Source organism: Cheilinus undulatus, linkage group 9 (assembly GCF_018320785.1).
Source record: "Cheilinus undulatus linkage group 9, ASM1832078v1, whole genome shotgun sequence".
NCBI lineage: Eukaryota > Metazoa > Chordata > Actinopteri > Labriformes > Labridae > Cheilinus > Cheilinus undulatus.
In genome coordinates, this window is record NC_054873.1 from 35,718,696 (window position 1) to 35,743,519 (window position 24,824).

The 24,824-nt window shown below is 37.7% G+C and overlaps 2 protein-coding genes across 3 annotated transcripts in view; both read left to right on the forward strand.

The window, feature by feature from the left end:
* The window catches only part of LOC121515790 (C-C motif chemokine 4-like), a 6,432-nt gene extending 3,147 nt beyond the window's left edge, over positions 1-3,285 (forward strand). Inside the window, exons 2-3 of the mRNA XM_041796768.1 lie at positions 2,770-2,893; positions 3,168-3,285. Of these exons, the coding sequence (XP_041652702.1) occupies positions 2,770-2,893; positions 3,168-3,270 (227 nt within the window). The 3' untranslated portion in view covers positions 3,271-3,285. The remainder of the gene's footprint in view (positions 1-2,769; positions 2,894-3,167) is intronic.
* A 4,011-nt stretch (positions 3,286-7,296) lies between these two features.
* vps9d1 (VPS9 domain containing 1) overlaps positions 7,297-24,824 on the forward strand; it is a 38,085-nt gene continuing 20,557 nt past the window's right edge. Inside the window, exons 1-12 of one of the 2 annotated variants that reach the window (XM_041795707.1) lie at positions 7,297-7,427; positions 11,168-11,240; positions 13,027-13,221; positions 13,393-13,558; positions 14,565-14,676; positions 17,952-18,014; positions 18,697-18,749; positions 19,908-19,995; positions 20,071-20,156; positions 21,884-22,032; positions 22,349-22,711; positions 22,893-23,022. In XM_041795707.1, the coding sequence (XP_041651641.1) occupies positions 7,335-7,427; positions 11,168-11,240; positions 13,027-13,221; positions 13,393-13,558; positions 14,565-14,676; positions 17,952-18,014; positions 18,697-18,749; positions 19,908-19,995; positions 20,071-20,156; positions 21,884-22,032; positions 22,349-22,711; positions 22,893-23,022 (1,571 nt within the window). In that variant the 5' untranslated portion in view covers positions 7,297-7,334. The remainder of the gene's footprint in view (positions 7,428-11,167; positions 11,241-13,026; positions 13,222-13,392; positions 13,559-14,564; positions 14,677-17,951; positions 18,015-18,696; positions 18,750-19,907; positions 19,996-20,070; positions 20,157-21,883; positions 22,033-22,348; positions 22,712-22,892; positions 23,023-24,824) is intronic. The other variant, XM_041795708.1, reaches the window with a different exon arrangement.

Genomic DNA, 24,824 nt, shown 5'->3' on the forward strand with positions numbered 1-24,824 from the left:
TCATCCATCCATCCATCTAGCCATCCATCCATCCATCATCCATCCATCCATGCATCCATGCATCCATCCATCCATCCATCATCCATCCATCCATCCATCATCCATCCATCCATCCATCCATCCATCCATCCATCATCTTTCTGTTCATCCATCCATCCATCATTAATCCATTCATCCATTCATCCATACTTCAATCCATCCATCCATCCATCCATCCATCCATCCATCCATCCATCCATCCATCCATCATCCATCCATCCATCATCTTTCCATCCATCCATCCATCCGTCCATCCATCCATCCATCCATCCATCCATCATCCATCCATCCATCCATCCATCCATCCATCATCCATCCATCCATCCATCATCCATCCATCCATCCATCCATCCATCCATCCATCATCTTTCTGTTCATCCATCCATCCATCATTAATCCATTCATCCATTCATCCATACTTCAATCCATCCATCCATCCATCCATCCATCCATCCATCCATCCATCCATCCATCATCCATCCATCCATCATCTTTCCATCCATCCATCCATCCGTCCATCCATCCATCCATCAATCCATCCATCCATCATCCATCCATCCATCCATCCATCCATCCATCATCAATCCATCCATTCACCCATCTAATCATGCATCCATCCATCCATCATCCATCCATCAATCCATCCATCCATCCATCCATCAATCCATCCATCCATCTAGCCATCCATCCATCCATCAATCCATCCATCCATGATCTATCATCCATCCATCCATCCATCCATCCATCCATCCATCCATCCATCCATCCATCATCATTCCATCCACCAATCCATCTATCCAATCATCCATCAATCCATCCATCCATCAATCCATCCATCTTATCATGCAATCAATCCATCAATCTATCCATCCATCCATCCATCCATCCATCCATCCATCCATCCATCCATCCAATCATCCATCCATCCATCAATCCATCCATCCATCCATCTAATCATCCATCCATCCATCAATCCATCCATCCATGATCTATCATCCATCCATCCATCCATCCATCCATCCATCCATCCATCCATCCATCATCATTCCATTCACCAATCCATCTATCCAATCATCCATCCATCCATCCATCAATCCATCCATCCATCCATCCATCCATCCATCCATCCATCCATCATCAATCCAACCATCCATCCATCCATCCATCCATCCATCCATCATTCCATCCACCAATCCATCTATCCAATCATCAATCCATCAATTGATCCATCAATCCATCAATCGATCCATCCATCCATCATCATTCCATCCATCCATCCATCCATCTAATCATCCATCCATCCATCAATCCATCCATCCATGATCTATCATCCATCCATCCATCCATCCATCAATCATCATTCCATCCACCAATCCATCTATCCAATCATCTATCAATCCATCCATCCATCCATCAATCGATCCATCCATCCATCCATCCATCCATCCATCATCATTCCATCCACCAATCCATCTATCCAATCATCCATCCATCCATCCATCCATCAATCCATCCATCCATCCATCCATCCATCATCAATCCATCCATCCATCCATCCATCATTCCATCCACCAATCCATCCATCCAATCATCCATCCATCCATCCATCCATCCATTTATCCATCCATCATCATCCATCCATCCATTATCAATCCATCCATCCATCCATCAGTCCATCCATCCATCATCTTTCCATTCATCCATACTTCCATCCATCCATCCATCCATCCATCCATCATCTTTCCATTCATTCTTACTTCAATCCATCATCCATCCATCCATCCATCCATCCATCCATCTAGTCATCCATCCATCCATCCATCCATCCATCCATCCATCCATCCATCCATCCATCCATCGTCATCTATCCATTCATCCATACTTCAACCCATCCATCCATCCATCCATCCATCCATCCATCCATCAATCCATCCATATCCATCCAACCATCCATCCATTCATGAATATCCACATAAATATTTGCTGTGAAAGAAAAGAAGCCTTTATCTTTAGGTCACAGGAAATTGTCTCATCTGTCACCTACCATGATGCAGCCATTCGGTCATTAAAGATGTCTTTTCTTGAGGTATGTGTGAATCTTGTTTCTGAGAGTCTTGCATGCTCTTTAGGTCAAACAGAGTCATTGCCACTAAATTTAGACTATCGTCAACCAATGAAAAACAGGAAACGAAAACATTAACCTTCATGATAAGCATCTAAATGCACACGAAGACTCATATAAGGTAAAAATTAATGGACTCTTCCTCTTTGTGTGGAAGGGGAGGTGAAGTACACAAGGAGGCTGTCTTTACTGTCATTTCCTTCCTCACAACCAGACACAAGAAGCTGATGACTTTGTCATAGTGGAAAGCAGGGGAGGTGCGGGGGAATTTCTGCCCCATAGGTTGTCTAATGGCTGGATCAATTTTGGGTGGAAACCTGACACCACGCATATTTCAGTTCCACAGTGGACTGGATATATATCAGATGCAGCACCCCAAGTCCATCAGAGCAAAGAGAGAAGAAGAAGAAGAAGAACATCCTCATCACCACCATCATCATCATTAGCCTGTCAGCATCATGAAGACTCTTTGCTTCAGTCTGGGACTCCTGCTGCTTGCCATCTGCTGCTGCGATGCCATACGTGAGTGATCTTAGTTTTTTCACTAATTATCTTCAGTGTTTACTTACATACACGTTTGTACTGACTTGATTTCTCAACATTCGCAGCTGAAGGTTTGAGCAGCACAGCACCTGGAAAGTGCTGCTTTAAATTTTCTGAGAGGCGAGTTCCACCACTGTTTGTGTTGAATGTTACCAAGACCCACAGCTCCTGTGAGCACAAGGCTTTCATGTAAGTTGGTCCAAAATATTCTCTCATAATACTTTAAAAATATTATAAAAAGATGGATGGTAGACAGACTTCTGCAGGTACTAGATTCAGTGATGAGTTATAATACAGAGCACTAACAAAAGAAGGTGAATTGTCTTCGTTTTTGAGCCTCGTTTGCAAGTGATTATGTGACACTAACACAGTCTACTACCATCAAATGAGGGAAGCAAGTTTAGTTGACTTGATTTCTATTACAGGTGTTGATTTACTTTTTTCTCCTGTTTCTGTTTTACAGTCTGGAGACCACCAGAGGAAGACAGATCTGCTACAGACAGAGTTTTGAGTGGGCTCAAAATGTCTACAATCAGCTCTATAACACTGAAGGCAGCAGTCAGTAGCCCTGAAGATGACACGCATTACTCCATTCCTGGTTTGCAGGACCGAAGTATCAAGACTTGTTCTAAAGTTTTAGGAACATGTTGATATCTTATAGGAATGTATTAATTTAAGATTACGCACTTTCTCCACTTCAAGTCTTTTTGTATTGCTGATTTTTGTCTTCAGCAACCTGTTAAAAATTGTAGCTAAATAAAACTTTTCAGTCAAGTTCTCGTGCTGACTCTGATGAATTTTATTTACATGGTAGAGACAAAAGTGACAGACAAGATTTTTTTGGGCCAAGATGATATCGAGTTACCAGTGCATCAGACTCAAAGAGTGTTTGTTGGGCTAAACTGGAGGGAGCTACAGCCTCTTTAAACTGAATAAAAATAACCAGGACTCAAACTCAAACACACCAGCAACATGTTGAAATAAGGTAGCAGGTTAACTAAAAGAGCCAAAACACCATATGAAACTCAGTTGGGCAGCATCCACCCCCTTGGATGTTTTACCATTTTGTTGAATTTATAAATTAAACAGTAATCAATAAATATAATTTAGCTTTTTGACAAAACAAACAAACAAACAAACAAAAAAAAAACACTGAAATGTCAAAGTGAAGTAGTCTCACTATTAGAGAAATGGGGATCACCTGATTGCAGAGAATGTGTCTCAAATGACTGTAGTATAAAGACACCTGTGTCTGGAAGGTCAAGTCACTGGTTGATCAGTATTCCTGGCTACCATTACACCATGAAGACAAAAGAACACACTGGTGCCAAATCAAAGGGATATGGCACCAGTGTTAATTTTGGCAGCTATTTTAATGTTAGTTTTAGTTTTAGTCTTTAAATGAAAAGCATTTTAGTTTTAGTCCCATTTTGGTCGTTTCTACCCTTTTTAGTTTTAGTCTAGTTTTAGCCGATGAAAACTCAAAACATTTTAGTCTAATTTTAGTCCATAAAAAGTCCTCAAATTTTAGTCTTTACTTTTAATCCAAGCATTTATTTTCTTGCCTAAATTTGCTACCAAATCATAGTAGTATGTTCTCTGCACCCTGCCAATCCTGGGGTCCCTGCTTTCTACACCTAAGAGGCAGAATAGCTACAGATGCATTGCATTTGACCGATTTACCCACAGTGGAGAAAAATCACAGATTTTGAATGTCCAACAAAAACTAAATTACATTTTTGTCTACTTTTAGTCATTTTGACAAAAACTAAACTTATTTTTTGTCAGTTTTAGTTGTCACAGATCTATTTCTGTTAGTTTTAGTCTAGCTTTTGTTATGAAAAAAAAAGGCTGTTGACAGACAGTTTTAGTCAACGTAATTAACACTGTACGGCACATATGTAAATCTGCCTAGATCAGGCCATCCTGGCAGACTGAGTGACTGCTTAAGAAGGAGACTAGTGAGAGACACCAATGACTTTTCTGAAGGAGTTACAGTATAAGCTTCAGCAGATGAGATGGGAGGGACTGCACTGAAAGAGAAGGCAAAAAGAGACAAGAGCAACACTTCATAACACCTACTCTACATCCTGCTAGCTTTAGCTTATCTGAATTAGTTAAAAACAGCAGTATCAGACAAAAGCAAAATCAAAAACTTATATTACAGATCTTGAAAATGATTCAGGTGTTAATTTCAGTGTGAAGAGTTAAATGTTTACAGGGGCTGAAAAAACAAATGATCTCATAAATATCAGATTGAAAGAGATAAAAAAGAAAGATTGGCAAATATGTAATTTTTTGCTCATATTTCGGATTGATTTTATTGAGTCTTTTTAAAGTTATTTATATGGGACAGCTTATCATTTCAGAGATAGAGAATCGTGCTACATAAGGTTCCAGTTTCTGTGGCGGTGGTGGGAGTTCATGGCTATTATAGGCTATTATACACATGGTGAAAATAAAATCATTAATAAAGAGACTTTGATAACAGTTCATCAACAAAGGTTTGCACTCAAAATTGTAAGTTCATGTTGTGTAAAATGTTAAAGCAAGTCAAAAGCAAATAAAAATAGAGTAGTCCTTGTTTTTTTTTCAGTTCATGCCGTGAATGCTGTTGAATCTGCTTTGATCTGTTTCTATTTTTTAAACTAAAAAATATACCACAGCAGAAAATTGTCTCTGTCATCATGACTCAGAGGAGATGTCTACAAAGGCGTCCATGTATATTTGTCTTTGTGCTTTACATCAACAGTCTTACCTCAGTAATCCTCACCACAGGAAAGATGGCATGGCCAGCTAGTTTTTCCTCACTGAGAATTACTGGAAAACGCATCAGAAAAGTTAAATGTCACTTTAAAAGGTAAACTTAGCACAAAAAGTAATGAAATTTGTGTTTGGATCATTTCGTTGTTGTAACAGTGCTTCTTGGCAATAAATCTTATACTGTTGAAAAGCCTGTTTGTTTCCCCTTTTAATGTCATAAGGAACATAACCTGGAACGCCAGATGGATGATGTTTCACACATCCATCTGGTAAACCACTCATAGACAGCGTTTGGAAAAGGGCAGAGCCTTTGAAAATAAAACTCGGAGGGTGATCTTTATGAGCCAATCACAGCAACAAAACAAATGATGTAGCCACTACCATGCTGCACCCCTACCGAAGGAGTAAACTCCATACAGAACTGCATAACGAGAATCATGGCGACTGTAGATGTCAGTACAAGACTTTTGTCATTTATGAAAAGAAAACAACTCAATGCTGTTCTTTATTCTTCTTTTGAAGAAGAAATGTCGTCAAGTTCTGATAAAACTGACGCTTTAGCAGCATTCATGACATGTCTTCTGCCATAATTGCCCTGACCTCTTGTTGCTGCTTGCTTACGTCATGACTCTGCCGCGCCCAAAAGTACTGCCCCTCGTTGCTGATTGGTCCTGTTCATTTCTAACCGGGTCCAAACGGTTCAAACAGGAGCATTGCAAGATGGATTCGCCAGTGAAAAACATGAAAAACTGTATCCATCTGCTTTGCATGGTTATTAGGAACATGCATTTGTGTGATGAGCAGCAGAGCTGAGTATGTGGGCTGGGCTAATGAAGAATCTGTTTAATATTCTTTGCCAGTGCAAAACAGCTTATTTTATTGCCTGGCTGGCAACTGTTATGTTTAGCGATGTCCTGATTCAGCCTGCAACAGATGGATTGTAGGGTCAAAGTGTGGAGAAGACGCAGAGAATGCCATGCTGATGTTAGTGGAGGCAGTGTGATGGTGTGGAACAATGATGCTCAGTGATTTGCTCAGTTAAACATTTATAATTACTTTAAATCTAACAAAAGGAACAAATATTATACTCTCATCATGCAAATAGTAATACTTTTTAAACACAGAATTTAAGCCAGTATAAAGTGTTTTTAGTGCAATGCACATAAATGTTAATGGTGTCATCGAATGTTTTACTTACAGAGTCTTAGAAAAGCGCATTTAATAATGCATACAAAAGATTTTTACATTGTCAACAAAAGACAATTATATCTCTAATTTCTTGCTAAGATGGAAAGAGAGCTTTAAGGGTTTTGATATTTGGTAACGCAGAAGTACTCTAACATGCTACTTTTATCAGTAGGTAATTCAGTAATGAAACAAGTATGTAACGCAGTAATCTAACAAGGTACATTTAAAAGTAAAGCTCACCAACATTGAAGATTATTATTATAGAAATGTTTCTCTTTCTTATGTTCCCATGGTAGATTTGATCATGCTTTCCTAATTTCAACAATTCCTATATATTTGAAATTAACTTTCGGGCGACAGTGAGTGAAGCGGAGGACCACATGTGGCCCCCGGGCCACCAGTTGCCCACCACTGATTTAGGGTCCACAATGGATTATTTTTTCATCAGATAAACATGACTGGTTGAGATTTGTCATTAAAGAAACAGTCGTGGGTCCGAAGCTACATCCGTTGAAAACCGCGGTACTAGACAGACAGGGGACAGTCAGCATCAGATACAGAGGACTTTGTTTACCTTGTAAAAAGCTGTTTACTCCGAAACAGTAGGTGGCGCATTGCATCTTTAAAGTTCATATGTAGTTCGTCAATCAAACCCACGAAGAAGAAAAACTGACTCACCATGGCTACTGTTGACACTGGGGTAAAGCCCCTTCAAAATGCCATGAAAATGGCAAAAGTTGCCATTCAGCTGGACGGTGGGAACCAACACAAGGTAGGATTATACACAGCCTCTTTGTAACAACAACGACAGGACTGTTATAAGCTCACAGGAAGCTGACAGAGGAGATGTTTACATGCGGAGAGGGGCGGGAGCTGTCAGTGGGTTAGCTAGCTAGGCTGTCACTACAGGATGTGATGTCCTGTTTAACGGTCGGTCCTTAAATAAACCTACCTTTAAACACCACACTTTATAGTCATTTTAAGACTGGAAAATTACTATATACTATATAATAGATTACTTATTTAGTGTTTAGACCGTACCTTAATCTTAATGAAGCGACTTCTCACTTTACTTATAGTTAATTCCTAGAGACTGTGTTAAAAAGTATGGATGATTATCGAAAGAAAGGTTACTAGAAAACTATAACTAGATATATGTATTATAGAGTTATGCTGCCATGTTTTTAAACTGTAAGAATAGTTTTGATATTGAAAGATAGATAGTTACTTTCGTTGTAAACTGCCTTCCTCCAGTGATGAGAAATCTAATCTAGAAAAGCCCCATGGACTGGACATCACTGGACATTATAATACTCTACTGACTGTTTAATGCTGCAGGTCCCAAGAGTTTACTCTGAATTGGGTAAATCTGCTTTCAGCTATTGTGCTCCTAAAATGTGGAACAATTTACAACACAGTCTGAGGATTGATGAACACTTGTTTCTCTTATAAAATTGAAGATGATGATCTCAAATAATTTCATCACTGTGTGTGAGACTGTTTTCCACTGATCATACTTTCTTGCCTTGTTTTAACTTGCTCTAATTGTGTCTGTGTTGTATCTCAACATCATTGTAAATGAGGGAAACCTCAATGATTTTCGAGAATTATATTAAGGGTAATAATAATAATCATCCCTATGATGGCTGAAATCTATAGCTTCAGTACTGTGCATCTGGTAAATGTATTGTCACACTTAAAAATGTGGCTGCAAATACCAGTGATATACTCAGAATGGTTTAATGTGTGATTCTATAAAGATACTAATTATTTCAATTTTTGTTAACAGAGGTGGAAAATAACTCATTATCTTCATTCAAATTACTGTGACTGAGTAGTTTTTTGGGTGTTCGTACTTTTTTACATTTTGAAATCAGTAATTTGCTTCTTCTTGAGTAAGTTTTAACCAGAGAATACAATGTAACTTGAATACAATGCTCATGTGCTTTTTCCTCCTATGTTGACTACAAAGTAGTACATAGCGAGAGGATGATTCAACATCTGTTATCTGTATCCATAATCTGTTAGGATCTTTCTTTGTTTCCAATGTTGCAATACCATTAGTTATGTCATTATTTAAGTTCCCCACCTTATGTATTTTCAACAAACAAGTAATAAATTATTCTACATTATAACCAACACAGTATTAGATAGATTAAGCTTGAACTTTTCTTTACTGTAAGACAGACCTATATGTTAGGAAGAAATTAGATGATGCATGAATAAATATGGATACATACTTTTATTTATCTACTTCAGTCACATGGTAGCAAATTGACTGATATGTTCAAATTACAGCCTTGTGAGCGATCACAAACGTAATATAACAAAGCTCTGCCAAACAAGTGAAGTGTCATCAGTATGAAAGGCTGGGGCTGAAGAATTTTGAAAAAAACATCTATATGCAATTATTTTGACTTATATTATTTCATTGAGGGGAATGATCATTTATTGCTTGTTCTCATTTTGGATAAGAAAAATGTAATGTGAACAGAGGAGTTTTTGAGAGCTGTTCTGAAAATATTGAAACTTGGTTGCTGTCATCAGGCAAGAGGCGGGGTACACCCTGGACTGGTCGCCAGTCAATCGCAGAAATATTACACCTTCTGCAAAATTGTAGTAGAACATGTTGCAGTTTAATGTAAGTTTTTTATGCATTGCCCGGCTTTAGTATCGACTCGGTTAGTAGTAATTACAGTAAACTGTAAATTAAATATTTTCTACTTCTACTTCAGTACATTTATAGAGCAGTACTTTACTTAAGTAAATCTTCAACCAGAGTAGTCATAATGGTGATATTCTACTTTACATTTCTTATTGAAGTCACTTGGTTCATAGTGGTGTACTGGATTGCATTATGTTAAACTGTTCCTAATACTTAACCTTCCCCATTTAGATTGCTGAGGGAAGTAGAAATGCACTGATTGTGAAATCAGGAGTTATACTTACACTGGTGTTTAAGGTTAAAAATAATAATTTAGCCAATTGCTGCTACCAAAACCTGTGTTTTTTTTTTGTTTTTTTTTTTACTTTATTGTGCAAGACTTCCACTCTGCAAACTTTTTCTGCCTTGTTTGGCCATGAAAACAGATCTGACCAATAAGAAACCCTTTTCTGTAGCAGAAGTTCAGGACACTAGAGGCTAGCTTTTTTAAAAAACACATTTAGGGAAGTTTTGAATATAAAATATAATACCCCATTCCTAATAATCAGGCAGTGTAAAAAGAAATAGATATCATGCATGTCTTTGACCTCATATCACACTTAATACACAAATAACCTTAAAACGAAATTAAAAAGAAAATTAAAATAGTAATAAAAGGATATAAAGACATCACAGAATCAGCCTAAATACACAAATACACTGCAACAGTCATGTTCATCTCTTTGTGTATTTAACAAAGTCATGTAAGCTTGCAGCCCATCATATGTCAACAAAAGCTTAGTTTAACCAGTCACCATCAGCCTTTCATGTTGTTTATCTTGCATTAGATGTTCTGAGAAAGGTCTTTTTCCAGTCACAAAAATGCTTTCCCATTAAGAGCAACTTTTTCTTTGTTCTGTGGGTAAATAATGAAGACAATGTAACCAGATCTTCACAAACAGCTCATCGTGTTAAAAATCTCTTTGTACCAAAGTGTAACACTGGGTGGTAAATCTTTGATCCAATTGTGCAAAATACACTTCTGAGTAATCAAAAGGAGGAAGCCCTAGGAGGAAAACATCTAAATCTTTTTAAATTATCATTTTAAATATCCCACTAACTTCTTTGGAAATAAGTGTCAGAAATCTGGAGAGTAATTTTCACTCTTAGAAGCAGTGGGAATATGTCCCTCACACAGCTGCACTTAATGCACAGAGGAGAGAGGCCAGCTTTAAACACCATATACAAACATCAGCTACTGACATCAGTAGCAGGGCTCATGTCAGCTGATGTCGATGTTAACCAATGCATTCCTGCTTTCCCAACAAGGAGGAAAAATATTAGTTATACTTTTTAGTATAATGTGGTGGTTAGTGTTAATCAAACAATGTGTAAAGTTAGTGTGGTTTATGATTTAACTATGGTTACATACAGTCTTGTAGTATCATCATTGGTTAGTAGTAAACAGTAGCATATGCCCTGCGTTTTTCATGTACTATAACTACAGCCAAAACTGAGCCAAGCAAGTGTTAAAATAAGGGGCAGGACTTTTACTGTACCTTGGAAATGCAGAGTATGTAAAGGACCTGAGAAACTGGCAACACAGAAAGGTAAGTAATGTCAGGCATCTGAACAATGATGAATAGGTTGTAAATTTTGTTCTGTGAAGAAAGTCCCATTCTAAATACTGACATTTATGCTTAAGTTGTATTTATGAATATAAAGTGTATATGATTATGCAAATTTTGTGACATTGACACATTATATTTTTTGTTTTCACTTCCTACTGTTGCCATGTTTTAGTAGTCGATATGTTTACTGTATACACAGTGATATTAAGATTCATCATGTTTGTTGTCTGTCTGCAGGAAGCTTACTGTGAATATCTTCGAACTATCAACTACATTTCACATGCACTTTTGGAGGAAGCAGGATCACAAAGTAAGATCTGAGTGGTGAAATAATTAAAGATAACTTTTGCTTTGCAAATGTATGTAATGTGCTTTGATTAGTGCTTTGTGTAACTGTATATGATAAATGTATATAATCTGTTTCAACAATACTTTTTCGGTAACTTTACTCACGTTTACACAAGGCAGCCTTTTTTTTTTTAAATCGAACTGTCTCATGCTGCTTTTTTTGCCCCCAATCCATAATCCTAACACAGCACCATAAAGTACACAAGGGTTGTTATTCCTAAAGTGTATAAAATAGTATTGGGAGATGCTTCATCTTGCTCTCAAGAGCTGAAAGGTTCTTTTAAGGAATACATCAGTAATGGGATACTAGGGATTGCGTAGACTAGTCAGCTTACAACACTTCCAGCACTAGTTAAACCATGACACCAGTTCTGTACATTAGAAAAAATAAATGACAAAAAAGTGACAAATTCCATCTTCTGGATGTTTTTTGTTATGTCTAGGTTGTAACATCTAATCAGTAAACACCCAATCTATATTTTATTATAATTTAAAATGTGATTTCAATTAAAAAATACTTCTGCTTGTTATTTACTATGATTGAGCTCTTGTGGCCCATCTGCAGTAGCTCTTGCGCCCACTTGGGGCCCCATCCCTCACTTTGGGAAGCTTTGGCCTAAATTAATTACCATCCACTCTTTTTTGAGAGCCTGAAAGCTGCATCAAAAATTCTTAGCTCTCTATCAACCTCTAGTGGCAACACTTAGGAACTGCAATATTATAGTAAGTTGGAAACTAAAGAATGTTTTTATTCTCATCTCTCTGACTGGTTTGAAAATATCACTGGATGCAGAAACACATTACTCTACCAAACATCTGTTTTATCTTTGGTTAAATAAATTGACTTTGGTAATATAGGTCACTTGGAATTTGAGGAACTGTGGCTAAAGATAACTGCTTACTCCACCATTGTAGCCTACATTTCCAACAACATCAATGTTATTGACTTTTAGTCACTTAAAAGAGTCTCATTGTTTTAGAAGTCAACACTGTTTTAGTCAGTGTTTAAACTGAGAGGAAGTGTGCATGGTTGGAGGTTATAACTAAGCCCTAATCTCTTTCCACAATTTACACAGCAGTCAAAATGATTAAGATTGCAATCAAAATCAATTTAAAACACTTAAAATATGCATTGTGAAAGGTACTGTATTAGAATACATGTATATATAAACTCAAATTTGGATCATTAGACACTCCTAAAACAGTCCTTCAATTAATCCTATGTAGAAAAAATGATGTTTAGTTTTTTATGGACACAGTTTTAGAGGCTTTTTGATTAACTTTATAAGTTAGGGGTATATATTTAATAATTCTGTGAAACTATGAATTTTCCTACCCCCAGTAGTGTCAGAAGGGTTTGCAAAAAGCAGCTATATGTTCCGTCTACTGAATAATCTGACAGCTGAAGCAGTCTGGCAGTAGCTAGTTTCATAAGGGATGGTTGGTCTCTTTAATGGGCCTAAAGGTTGTGATATTCAACCAACCACCACCTCTATGGTAACATCAAATGAGGTTGACAATAGAATTACAAACCTAAAACATTTAATTAGTGAAATATTACATGTGATGGTCAGTGTTGTTAATCATTGGAAACAATGTAAACTAATCAGATTGTTTGAACCAAATGAAATGAGTTATAGAATACTCCATGATGAGCTTATAAGAAGTCCAGCTTTAGATGAATCTTGCAGCATAAATACTCCTCCTAACTTTCATTTTGTTCATATTTTTGTCTGCCCTGCCCTCAGAAGAGAGTGAGACGGTGGCAGTGGAGGTTGAGCGAATGTTGAGACTGGCAGAGCAGTGTCTGGAGCGAGCCAAGTCATTTATAGGGAAGAGCACTGATAGCCCAAACCACCCTGACACTGCTTCTGCTCCCCCTGTCTGTCCGCCCAGCCTGTCAGAGCCCAGTCACACTACTGAAACCACAGCTTTAAACACTGGTAAATACTTTATATCCCCCTCAATCAGAGACATCTCCTCTAATCACATACTGTGCAATCATTGCTAAAAAAAAGAGCCTTCCTTAGGGGGTCACAAAACAAAATCCTCATGGTTCTGGTCTGTAAGCCAATCACCTCTTTTTGTTCTCTGTTTCACCTCTGCTCTCACAGTTTCTCCATGTGATTTTCTGGTTGACAAAGAGCGTAAAGTGACCAGCCCAACAAAGACCGGTCACCGCAGGGTTATGTCAGATGGTAGTGGGGAACTCTCCCCATTTCTGCCTCCTGAAATCTTCCAGCGATTACAAACGGTGGAGTCACAGGATGCCTGCAAGAAGTAAGGGGCCAGCTTTTATCAGGGGAATACAAATATTGCTCCATTCAATGACAGATATCCTCCACAGAGAACAACACAAGCACAGATAAACAGAGATTTCTAGGAACCAGTCTCTTCAGATTTCCAGTGAGAGCACAATGTTTTCAGCTAGATTGGGTCAAACTGAGTTCTACTCTTTCATGTCTTAGATTTAGTTATCTTAATTTTAGGCATGCGGCTTGGAAATACAATTAAAAGGTTTGACTCTTCAATTCAGGATCACAAGGTTATAAAAATTATGCTTCCTGCCACTGTCTACTTGATATGCCCAAGCATAATTCTCTTTGGTCTTAGGTATAAAGACACAAAAATGTATATCAGTATTATAAATTTAACTCACAGAATCATGCTGTGACAATATATAAAGGCTGGTGATTACAAACAGTCATTTGTCACCTTTTTTATATTTTCCCAAAAAGTTAAAACAGTTCATTATGGGAGACTGAATATGTGTACCATGTTATAGAGTGTCTGGATCAGACTTTATAGAACATGAAATGTAAAATCATGAGGATTTTCTACAATACAATATAATTGCTGGGTAATGAGTAAATTTTGCGAATCTTGCATTTAATTCCCTTTCTGAAAGGAGAGGACAAAGGCAACATAAGATAGATATGATGGGCCCTTTAAAACCATTCCTGTGTTGTTAGGACTTGAGGAAATAGCCAGCTAACAGACATTGAAATTCAAAGCATATTATCTTATCTATATCCTTGTTAGATATAGGCATCTTCTGGAATTCTTTTAACATCGAAAAAGGATCCTTGCTCTACAATTGTTTTGTATTTTTTCTGTGATTCATTTGGACTTTTTGAGCTTTTTATGGGAATGCCAACCACACTGATTTGAAATCTTTCATTGGGTCTAAACTGCTCAAAATATTGACTTGTATGATGCCAACAGGATCAGGAATAGGTGTTTGCCCCAACACCTAAGGCCTGTCTGTATTTTTTGTCCACCTCAGAGAGCTAACACCCATCGAAGAGGCTTCCCGTTTGAACCAGAAGTTGAAAGCCAATTATGAAGCCCGTCTGGCACGTCTCACTCCAGGCCAGGCCTATCAAAAGACTTCTTTGGTATGTGTCTCTCTTTGTGTTTGTGTGAGAGAAACACACTTTGTAACCTCTGACCGGTATTTTTTGACTTGTACTAAAGATACAGTGATAACCGGAGCCCTGTGTGCAGCTGGTATCACCATGTGCTCTGAGTGACTGATCACAAGTGGACAGCATAAGTAAAGGTGTAAAGACACACAGAACATATTAAGGTCAGATCATGCAGGCCACATGGGACACATTTGCCTACCTTCAACTAGCAGTGTGAGTCCTGGGGCACTACAGTAAGAAGACAGGTGATTTAAAGAGGAGAGAAGTGTGCAGATGTAAGTGTGTTTCTGTTTGTCATAATCCATCCTTTACTTCATAAACAATGCTGTATTTCATCTGTTAGCAGTGTATTCATTCATCGCTGTGAGAACACAGACGTTTTTTTACATCTGATTATTTAATTACTTTTTTCATCTCTCCATTCACCCCTCCCTCTGTCTTTCAAACCTATAAATTTAACTAAAATTGTGAAGTACTAAGACATCTGCAAAAGTAGGCACATCTAGGTACAACATGCATAGCCAAGCTGTTGAAAATGATTAAACTACATAAAACAAATATTAGGTTGAATTTACTGAGAGCATGCTGTTGTTGCCATTCATCTTTACACACTGCTGTGCCGCAGTACAGTTTCCAATAGCACCACAATGGTTGTAGTATCTAATTCATAGATCTAGTGCATAAAAGCACCTCTTTTATTTTATAATGTCAAACACTTAATTGCACAGAAAAGAAGCAAAAGAAATAAGACTGAAATTCAGTCTAGCCTTCAGGTTAAGCCAAACAAAGGACCATTTCCAAAGTTTTCTGCAGCTCGGTTTGTTTTTGGCCGCACAGCTGTCTACACAGACCAAACCAGCATAACCAGCTATGATGAAGTCTGGCGTTCTTTATTTTGGTATTGGAGCTTTTTTGCATCAATTTCCTGTTGCCTGTACAGTATAGATCTGCATGATATGAGGAACTTTAATTAATGTGCAAAAACTAAAGTCAATACTGCAATTACGATATGAGGATTAGTTCCTCCATCTGTCTGCTGTTCGTCATTATTACACAATTCTTGTGTTAGCAAAATTTTGCTCCTGGATCTAAAATAAATCCAAAACGCTTTTTAACACTGATCTGAGAGTAGCTGACGGCCAGCTTGACTGCATCAAAATAGTGTGATAGCGTGGACATTGGTGCAATACCTCCATCCAACAAGTGCAACATATGCGTGCTGAGTTAAAAAGATTTACTTGTTTGCATCAGGGTTTGTCACTTATTCTATTTGAATACAGAACATGGAACTTAAAGTTAAGTAACGACTCAAACATGTATTTTGGCATTATCCTGAAAGGCGTTTCTATCAAATTTCCCCTTAAGCAAAAGAAATTACTATTGGACTAAAGTGAAGGTATTGAACCACATCTTGCGTGCTTTTATTTTGAAAGGTCTCCGATGTCATTTGTGGTGTGTTTGAGCTCACCGCAGCTTGTTGTTGATTACCTGAGCAGGAGGGCAGTGACATGCAGAGGCTGAATGTCTCTCTACCTCTCGGGCTTTCTGGGAACAAACTTTAGGACGACGAGGGCTCATTTGAACAGAAAACTTTATCCAGTCGTCGTTATTGTCTGTTTAGTTAAAACTGTCTCCGGGCACGGATGAAGATGATAAGCGCGATACATGTAATTTAAGTCAGGAAAGTTACATGCTTCTTAACTTAAACGGTAAAACACCCGTCTCTATTTCAACACTCTGTACTTTTGGAGTCTTTTATTCGCGTTAACTCACCGTTGAGATACAGACAATGTTTCGGCGTCAGGTGGAGCTCCGTGCTTACTGGAGAAAACTGAAGGCGTTTTTAAAGGTAATTCTGATAAACCCCACGGAACAACAGGATATGAAACGTTAAGGACGGTTGGATTGACACTTGTTTTGGGTTTTATTGTGGCTCCATATTAACCATAGCGTGAACGGTGTTAGTTCCATCTGTACCCTTGCTGGTGTCTGAAAATTGTAAACGTCTGCTAAATACTCTATAAATATGGACTTTATAAAGTCTTTAGTTTGTTGTGGTGTCCCATTCCAGGGCAGGTTGCAATATTTGGGTAGGCGTCATTATTTCTCCTCATAACTTTAACACTATTAAAAGATTAGTTGAGTTTCATCGAAATAATCTGGAGTTTCTATGAGACTGCTCCAGTTTTCAGCCATGAAAATAGGCTGGTAAATAAGCTGTAATGGTAGTAGCTAATCTATGGGGTTGTGATGTGATGCCACATTAAAGCACATTAAATTTGCTTCATTAAACACTGAGAGGGTTTATTTGTGTCATTGATCAGTGGCTTTTGCCTAGTCTATCTTACGGACTCATTACAATGAGAAACTGAACCATATTTAAGAAAATGTTCAACCACTCATATTTTTTTTAATTAAAAAAAAAAATACAACTAGATGGAGTGAAGTATATGACTGAATGGAGACATGCCAAACAATCTGAATAAAAGCACATCATTACAGAAGCCCTGAGAGGACATACATGAATACTTTTTATTTAACTCCATTTCCCATGAATTTTTTCTAGGGATCTTCAGAAATTAACACATTATCATGTGAAAGCCAGCTTTTTTATCCCAAAGGATAAGGTAAATAAGCCAAACCCTCAAGAAAACAATCCAAATATACCTGTTATAATGGCAAAACAGTAAAATATAATAGATGGTTGTATGACTGCTTAGGGCTTTCATACATCATAGACTATTCGTCACATTTTTTCCTGGCACACATTTGAAACCCATTGAAAATATCTCCACAGCCCACTTTTGGTCCCGACACACCAGTTGAGAACCATTGTCATAGCCATAGTTTGATTTGGCTCATTTTCCTTAAAGGATCATATTTCAATTATTAAACCCAACATTTGCTGAGGCAGCTGTAAAACATTTTGATCTAATAATATCCCCAAAAAAAACTCAGGACAAAATACTAGAATTCCCTCTTAATACATCATCCACTCACTTATTTAGAAGTTTTTTTTACCTTTAATTTTGTACCTTGGAGTGTTTGTGGTGACTGCCTGATACACCTTTTCTCCTAGTAATACCAAGGAAGATGCAACTTAATTTCCTACCCTTTATTTCTTTGACTTTTCATGAACATTTCACAAATGAATTCTTCTGTGTGTTTAGTTTTACTTGCTCACTTGTAATTGTGAATGAAAACTGTATATAAATATTAATTGACTGTCCTCTTTTCCAACGCAGACACTCTCTCTTCAGCGGCAGATGATGGAAAACCTCATCATAGCCAAAGCCAGACAGGATGCTGTATCCTTTAGTTTTTAAGCATTTTTTACTCACTGTTTGTACACTTTTTTGTGTTTCTGAAAGCTTCTAGCATGTCTAGGAAGGATAGGTAACAAACACGATCCACATAGGAAACGGAAGAGCTAAAGATGGTTTAATGTTTTCACATTGAGGCATTGTGTAGCTTTTAAGTATCAGTGTGTCAGTAACTACAGATTATGAGGAACACATCAAAATCCTAGCCTTAATTCATACTATAATGTTCACCTGTCTGAGTTGTATAAACAGCCCTGAAAAAGAGGAAGGCTCATATGAACTTTGATTGTAGACATATGTCCGTTAGAGCACAGTTTTTTGCTTAGCCTGTAAGGATTTATAAACCCTACTGGTGTATCAGTCAAACTGAGTTCATCTTGGCTCCAGTGCTTCTACATAGTTCTTTTAAACGTGTTTATAATTCTATGTAAATGGCCTACTGATGGTTTGTGAATGCCATTGAAAGATTTCACAGTATGTTTTACCATGTGACCTGATTCTTCATAGCCATCAAAAATTGTTATATTATGGCTCCAAATAATAATGATAATAATCATAATAAATAAGATGCCACTGATATCAATTAAAGGGCATCATCTTTAACTTCATCTGCTCCCTATGATGACTAAGATGTTTAAAAATTTGTCCTTAATTGTTGAAACTTTAGCTTCAGAGGAAGATGGAGGAGAGAAGACTAAGACTGCAGGAAGAGGCTAACAGGTACACCATAATTTTCTACTGAAACCCTCAAATAGGTTGAAACTTTGTTCTGTTTTTAGCTGCTGCTGTCTTTCTTTAACCATCTAAAAATAGAAGTGTGCTTTTAAGCTTTCTTTGGAAAGTAATCCAGGTCTTTCTTTGCTACTAACACATCATTTCAAGCTTACATGGTCTGTGCTGAGCTGAATTTTTAATGAAACAGATGCACTTAATTTAACTCTATTGTGTTTTGTAAATCAGTCTAAATTAACCCCCCCTCCCCACCACCACCACTTTTTGATTGAATTTGGTTAGTTTCCTGTATAATGCTGTGATTCTGGTCCAACATGAATTTTCTAAACTAGAGAATTAAACTGAAGCATCCTCTAAGTGTCTCCAGGTGAAGGGGTCAGGACTCCTTTAGGAAACTGACATGTTTTCTGTTATTGCTATTATCTACAAACAAGGCAGTTTGTCAGTTCTCTGACAGATCATGTAAAGCTATGCAGAAAATTATGGAAACCAAAGAACCAAGAGATATAGTTTTTTCACATTATGTGAGAAAATAATCTTTTTCTTTTCATTTAAATGAGTGATATTTTAAAGAATCTTTGTGTTGAGACACTAAAACATTAAATTTAAACAAAAAGATAACTATATTTCTACAATTTTTGTATTGAATTGATGCTAAAAAATTAAATGATAATGTTTCAATGTGAAAAGGAACCACATTTGGCTATTCAGGCACGGTTGAGTCTATTCGTGGTTTATTGTTGCAGTCCAGGGGACCAAGCTGGTGAGGCTTTTCTGTTGCATATGTCGGTGGTATAAAGGATAAGAATTTCAAAATACGGTTAAGATATGTGAGAAGACAGAGAGTAAAACACAATTTGTTCGGTGAGCATGCTCACTTGTTTTTGTGTTTAATTTGTTAGCCATGCTTCAGACATATAATTTATATGTATGACTTTTCATTTCATGAAGAGTGAAAATAGTCCCATGTTAAGAAAACAGATTTTTTAACATATTGTCTTTTATTTGTACAAATCTGTCTAAAATAAAACAGTGTCTCCTGTTTGGTTCCACAAACAAAATATTAGAAGAAGATGATTACTGTTATACATGAAGAGGGGACTGTGTGCTAATGCAAAAAAAATCTGCCTGTGTTTTACTTCACAGGAGGTTTGCAGCACCTGGAGCGATGACAGCAGAGGAGCAAGAGCAGCGTATTCTCTATACTAATGTCCTGGAGTATGAGCAGGATCATGTAGGTCTTTGAGTATATGAAACATTACATAAAAGTTAACGATTTTCTGCATAACATTTTCTTGGGCTCTTTTAGGACTGGCCAAAACTGTGGAAAGCCAACTTGAGGAAGAATCCAAATGACATCACATTAGTGTCAGGACTTGTCTCCTACCTGCTCAGGTAACTGACAGCATTAATAACATTATGAATATACAGTGAAGATTATAGTTTTGTTCCAGGTCCCTTTTAAGACTGAGTTTCTTTAAAAATGTTGAATATATGTTAACTATTTTAAAGTTAACTATGGACAAGCATTTAACAGCGGTTTTGTAATAAAATTGATTTATTAACAAACCTTAATTCACATCACATGATCAACAGCGTAAAATGGGCATGCATCGACTAGTCTTAATAAGCACATAAAGTGGATTCCCTCACTCCTAATTCAATCTAAAGCTGATAATGCTGCACAACATGGGAACTGTTTGAACATTAGTTTCCCTTCTGCCCACGTAAGTAGTACCTTTATAAAGCTCAAAAATTAACTGCAAAACTGAATTAAATGTATTCAAAAAGGTCAGCTTTTACACGATTAAGTCATTTAAATTTAGTTAACTGCTGCTATGTAAGGTTTTTTGAAATTTTCCTTTGGAATACGTTTGCATGACAAGTGTGTGATAAATCAGGAACATGTGATAAGAAATCACATATTGTAATGGCACAACAAAAACAGAACAGATTATAGCATGTATGTGGCATTATTAATAACTATAGGTCCATGAGAGGCTGTCATGAAGCATGTAGAAAAAAAACTATTGAGTGTTTTGTGCGTGCCCATATATTGCTCCACTAAGACAATATAGAGAAGGTTATTTTTACCAAATTGTATTGTTTACATGAATCATATCTTATGTTATTTAAGTCCTTTGATACTTTGTTTTAATAATGTTTACTAACCTATATACACATAAACATTTACCAAATATACAGCATGTTTTAGATTTACTTTATATGTATATTTAAGAATAAAACCTGATTTATATTTTTGCTAAACCATCATGCCATCACCAAACAATTTTTAGGTATTCAAGAGGTTAACTGAGGTTTGCCTTTATTGCAGGGTTATGCAATTACAAATTCAACCAGGTCAAATTTTAAAATCAAGAAATATAGCCAGACCAGACAGCACCCAGTAAGCAGCTGGTAATGTCAGATTTCAAACTAATACAGATCAATTGGATGAAAAATCTGCATTTTTTATTCATAGTCTCTTTTTTAAATTTGGCAACATGATAAAAGCACATCAAAAAGTGCATAAAAATACAACAACAGAGCTGTATTTGAACATAACTTGAGGTAGTAGAAACATTTTTTTCACTTTTTCTCTTAAATTTTTTTTCAAAAAACAAAACAAAAAGAAGCCCAAAACAATAGAATTAAAAAAATAAAGTGAAATTCTGTAAATAATAATTTTGGTCACATTTTACCCAGGCATATTTTGCACAGTTGTCGGTACAGCTGAAAAGGACATGTTTTATACTCGGTATCTTGGGGTTACTTCTGTCAGCATTGTTAGCCACGGAGTCTTGCATTCACAGTCTGAAATTCTGTGGAAATTTATGAAAACTTGTGAAACAGGTTGCCCTCTGCATTTCTGGCATAACCACAGGCTGGGCCCCTTCGGGGTTTATTCTGTAACAAAGACAGGCAGAGAGACTATGTTTGTGTGCCTGCACAAATGGATTCTTTCAAGAGTTACAAACCTTTATGTATACTAAAGATAATAGTGGATATCCATCCATTTATCTACAGGATGCTGTTAAATCTCTGTTTGTAACAGATATTCAATACTGCTGCAGGATGACAATTGATTTACAAACTGACTTAAATTTGCACTGTGTCCTCAGCCGGTCTGACCATCCTGTGGTAAAGCTGCTGAGAAAACACCAGTACAAAGTTTACAACAGACTCTACCCCATCGTCAGTAAAGGACTGCTCCAGAGTCCTGGCCAACAGCTGAGGCCTTCTCGCAGCACTCACAATTTGCTCCATCCAGGTAAGTGAATAAGGGAATTAAAGGTATCACTAAAAGTTTGCACAATGACTGATATAACATTACTACTTCCGGATAACTATCTTTTCAAGATACTACAAAATATGCCATAAAATGCAAATAGAGTAACAACAGGGTAGCTGACATTATAGGGTCATGCTGCTGGCAAGGCTAAAAAAGTACATGATTATACATTAAAGAGAAGATCATGCACTAGCACTGTGTATCTGTAGGCAAAACACCACATGTCATGATCATGAATAGGTGTAACATTAGCAGCAAACACCTGCTAACATGAAAAATCCTGTCGATCTTATAGAGACGCCGAGGAAGCCAGCCAGAACAGCAGGCAGTAGTGTTGGTGGTCAGAGCTTCAGCACTGGCTCTTCTCCCTCACTTTCTCACAGCCTCCACACAAACTATGACGATGAAGAAGGGGAGGAGCCACACACGCAGGTGACAGTGGATCGGGAGAACTCATTTGAAGATCTGGAACAGTTTCTGACCCAGTTAGATTGGACTGAACCCAACAGCAGCACAGATGACACTGGTTTAGATTTAGAGCAGACCACTGATCCCTCCATGCAGTTGGAGCAGGAAGATGGAAACTTCCAAGAGTTGGAATTGAGAGCTCTGAACGAACACCTGAAGGCCATTGTCAAAGACATTCACATAGCAATTGGTGAGCATGACCACAGCCAAAACAAGTTTGTTCAAGTTTGTGTTTACATGCGTTAAAAGTGCCCGACTGGTTTGACTTTGAACAAAACAATGCTCTTGTATAAAGTTTAGGCTAATTTTCAATGAACAGTCAGGATAAAATTGTCTGAATAATGATTTCAAGGTGTCTTGTTGTGTTTCAGATCAGCTTCTGTCACTGTGCTTGCTGTCCTTTGAGTGCCTGAACACAGCCACCTCTAAAGATCTCTGTCTGGCCAGCATAGAGGAAGCCTTCTTCACACCCCTGTGGAGCGCTCTGGTGGCTCTTTTCAGGTAGAAAAGCCTTAGTACTGTACTTGACATATAAGGTTTCTCTATGCTTCACGCTGTTCTCAGTAAGATCAAGAGATGAAGCACTTCTCATGGTTATTAAAAGAAACCATGAGCAGCTAAAGGTGGCATCACAAACTGATGTTTATTTTGCTAATTGAACATTGTAAGTCTATAATCTTACAGTTTAACAGGCTCTTATGTGGGTTAATGTGGGATAAGCTTAAAAAAAAAATCAGGTTCTAGAGCAGTATACAGTGCTGTGACAAAGTATTTGCCCCCTTTCTGATTCCTGATGTTTTTGCATATTTATCCCACTTACAGGTTTCGGATCTTCAAACCACTTTTAATATTTCACAAAGACAACCCAAGTAAATACAAAATGCAGTGTCTGAATGATTAATTTTTTTAAGGAGGGGAAACATCCAAAACTATCTGGCCCTGTGTGAAAAAAGTAATTGCCCCCCTTGTTAAATCATGAGTTAACAGTAATTAACCAAAGTTTTTGGAAAGCTGAGTTTAATTTCGCTGGCCACACCCAGGCCAGAACGACATCCAAAGAACTGCAGGCCTCACTGGCCTCAGTTAAGGCCAGAGTTCATGACTCAACCCAAGACACTGGGCAAAAATGGCATCATGGGAGAGTTCCGAGACCAAAACCTCTACTGACAAAAAAAGAGCACAAAGGCTCTATTCACATTTGCCAAAAAAATCTTGATGATCCCCAAGACTTGTGGAGAAATATTCTGTGGACGGATGAGACAAAAATTAAACTTTTGGAAGGTTTGCAGCCTGTTACATCTGGCATAAAAATAACACAGCATTTGATAAAAAGAACATCATGCCACGCTGCGGCGTGCCAAACCAAGCCGTGCTGATTTGCATTTCCATCATGAGTTTGGCCATGCTGAGCCGTGCTCAAACGGCCCTGCTCATGAGTAGGGCCAAAGCAGGCCAGCCCAACCTTCAAGCGCGCTGTGCTGACGTCAAAGCTCTTCTTGGGGTCTGATTTGCTGTAGGGATTCACCCCCTCTGCTACTGATAACCCTCTGTGGTCAATTTTCACCCCGCGAGGAGACAGGGAAAAACGTTTTAAATCAATAATAAGGAGACTGTTCTTTAACTTGTATGTAGGAAATATCCTCTCCTTTTGGTGATAAGCGCGAACTATTGTTTTTTACTAATCGTGGGATAAGGGAGAGAGAACGACAGGGAGAGAGAGAAGGAGAAGGAGAAAGAAAAAAGAGCAGCTTGCAGCGCTGTAGGTGTACAGTTTGACTTTTGCTTTAACCCAATGTAAAGTCATTCAAATCAGATAATGTAGAGAGATCGAGGAGAGCTCAGAACACCGCGTCATCAGTTCTAGACGCGCCCTCAAACGGGTGGCTCGGCTGTGGTGGAAAAGCAAACTCCTTGCTGCGCTTGTCTTTCATTAAAGAAACAGTTAACCTCCATGTGTTACAAGGAATCCCAAAAAGCTTACCTCTAAACCCCTCCTTTAAAAAAAGGGGGGGGTTAAAGATATGAAAGGTAATCTTATTTCAAAGTTAACTCTTATGCAGTCAGGGCTCCATAATGTTCATAATAAAACCAGAGTAAGTCCAGTTCAGACATTTACTGTTCTCCGTTTTTTTACAAACTGGCCAATATTGACAGGTAGATTTAAAAACAGTGTGGGTAAAGGTCCCTCAGTGACCAGCATGGGGCAGTGCTGCTCCAAGTATGTCAGCCACTTCCCAGATTCTGATTCTCCTGGGATTCAAACTGCTTTGAAATATTTTTCACTTTCACCAGCTGTGACAAAA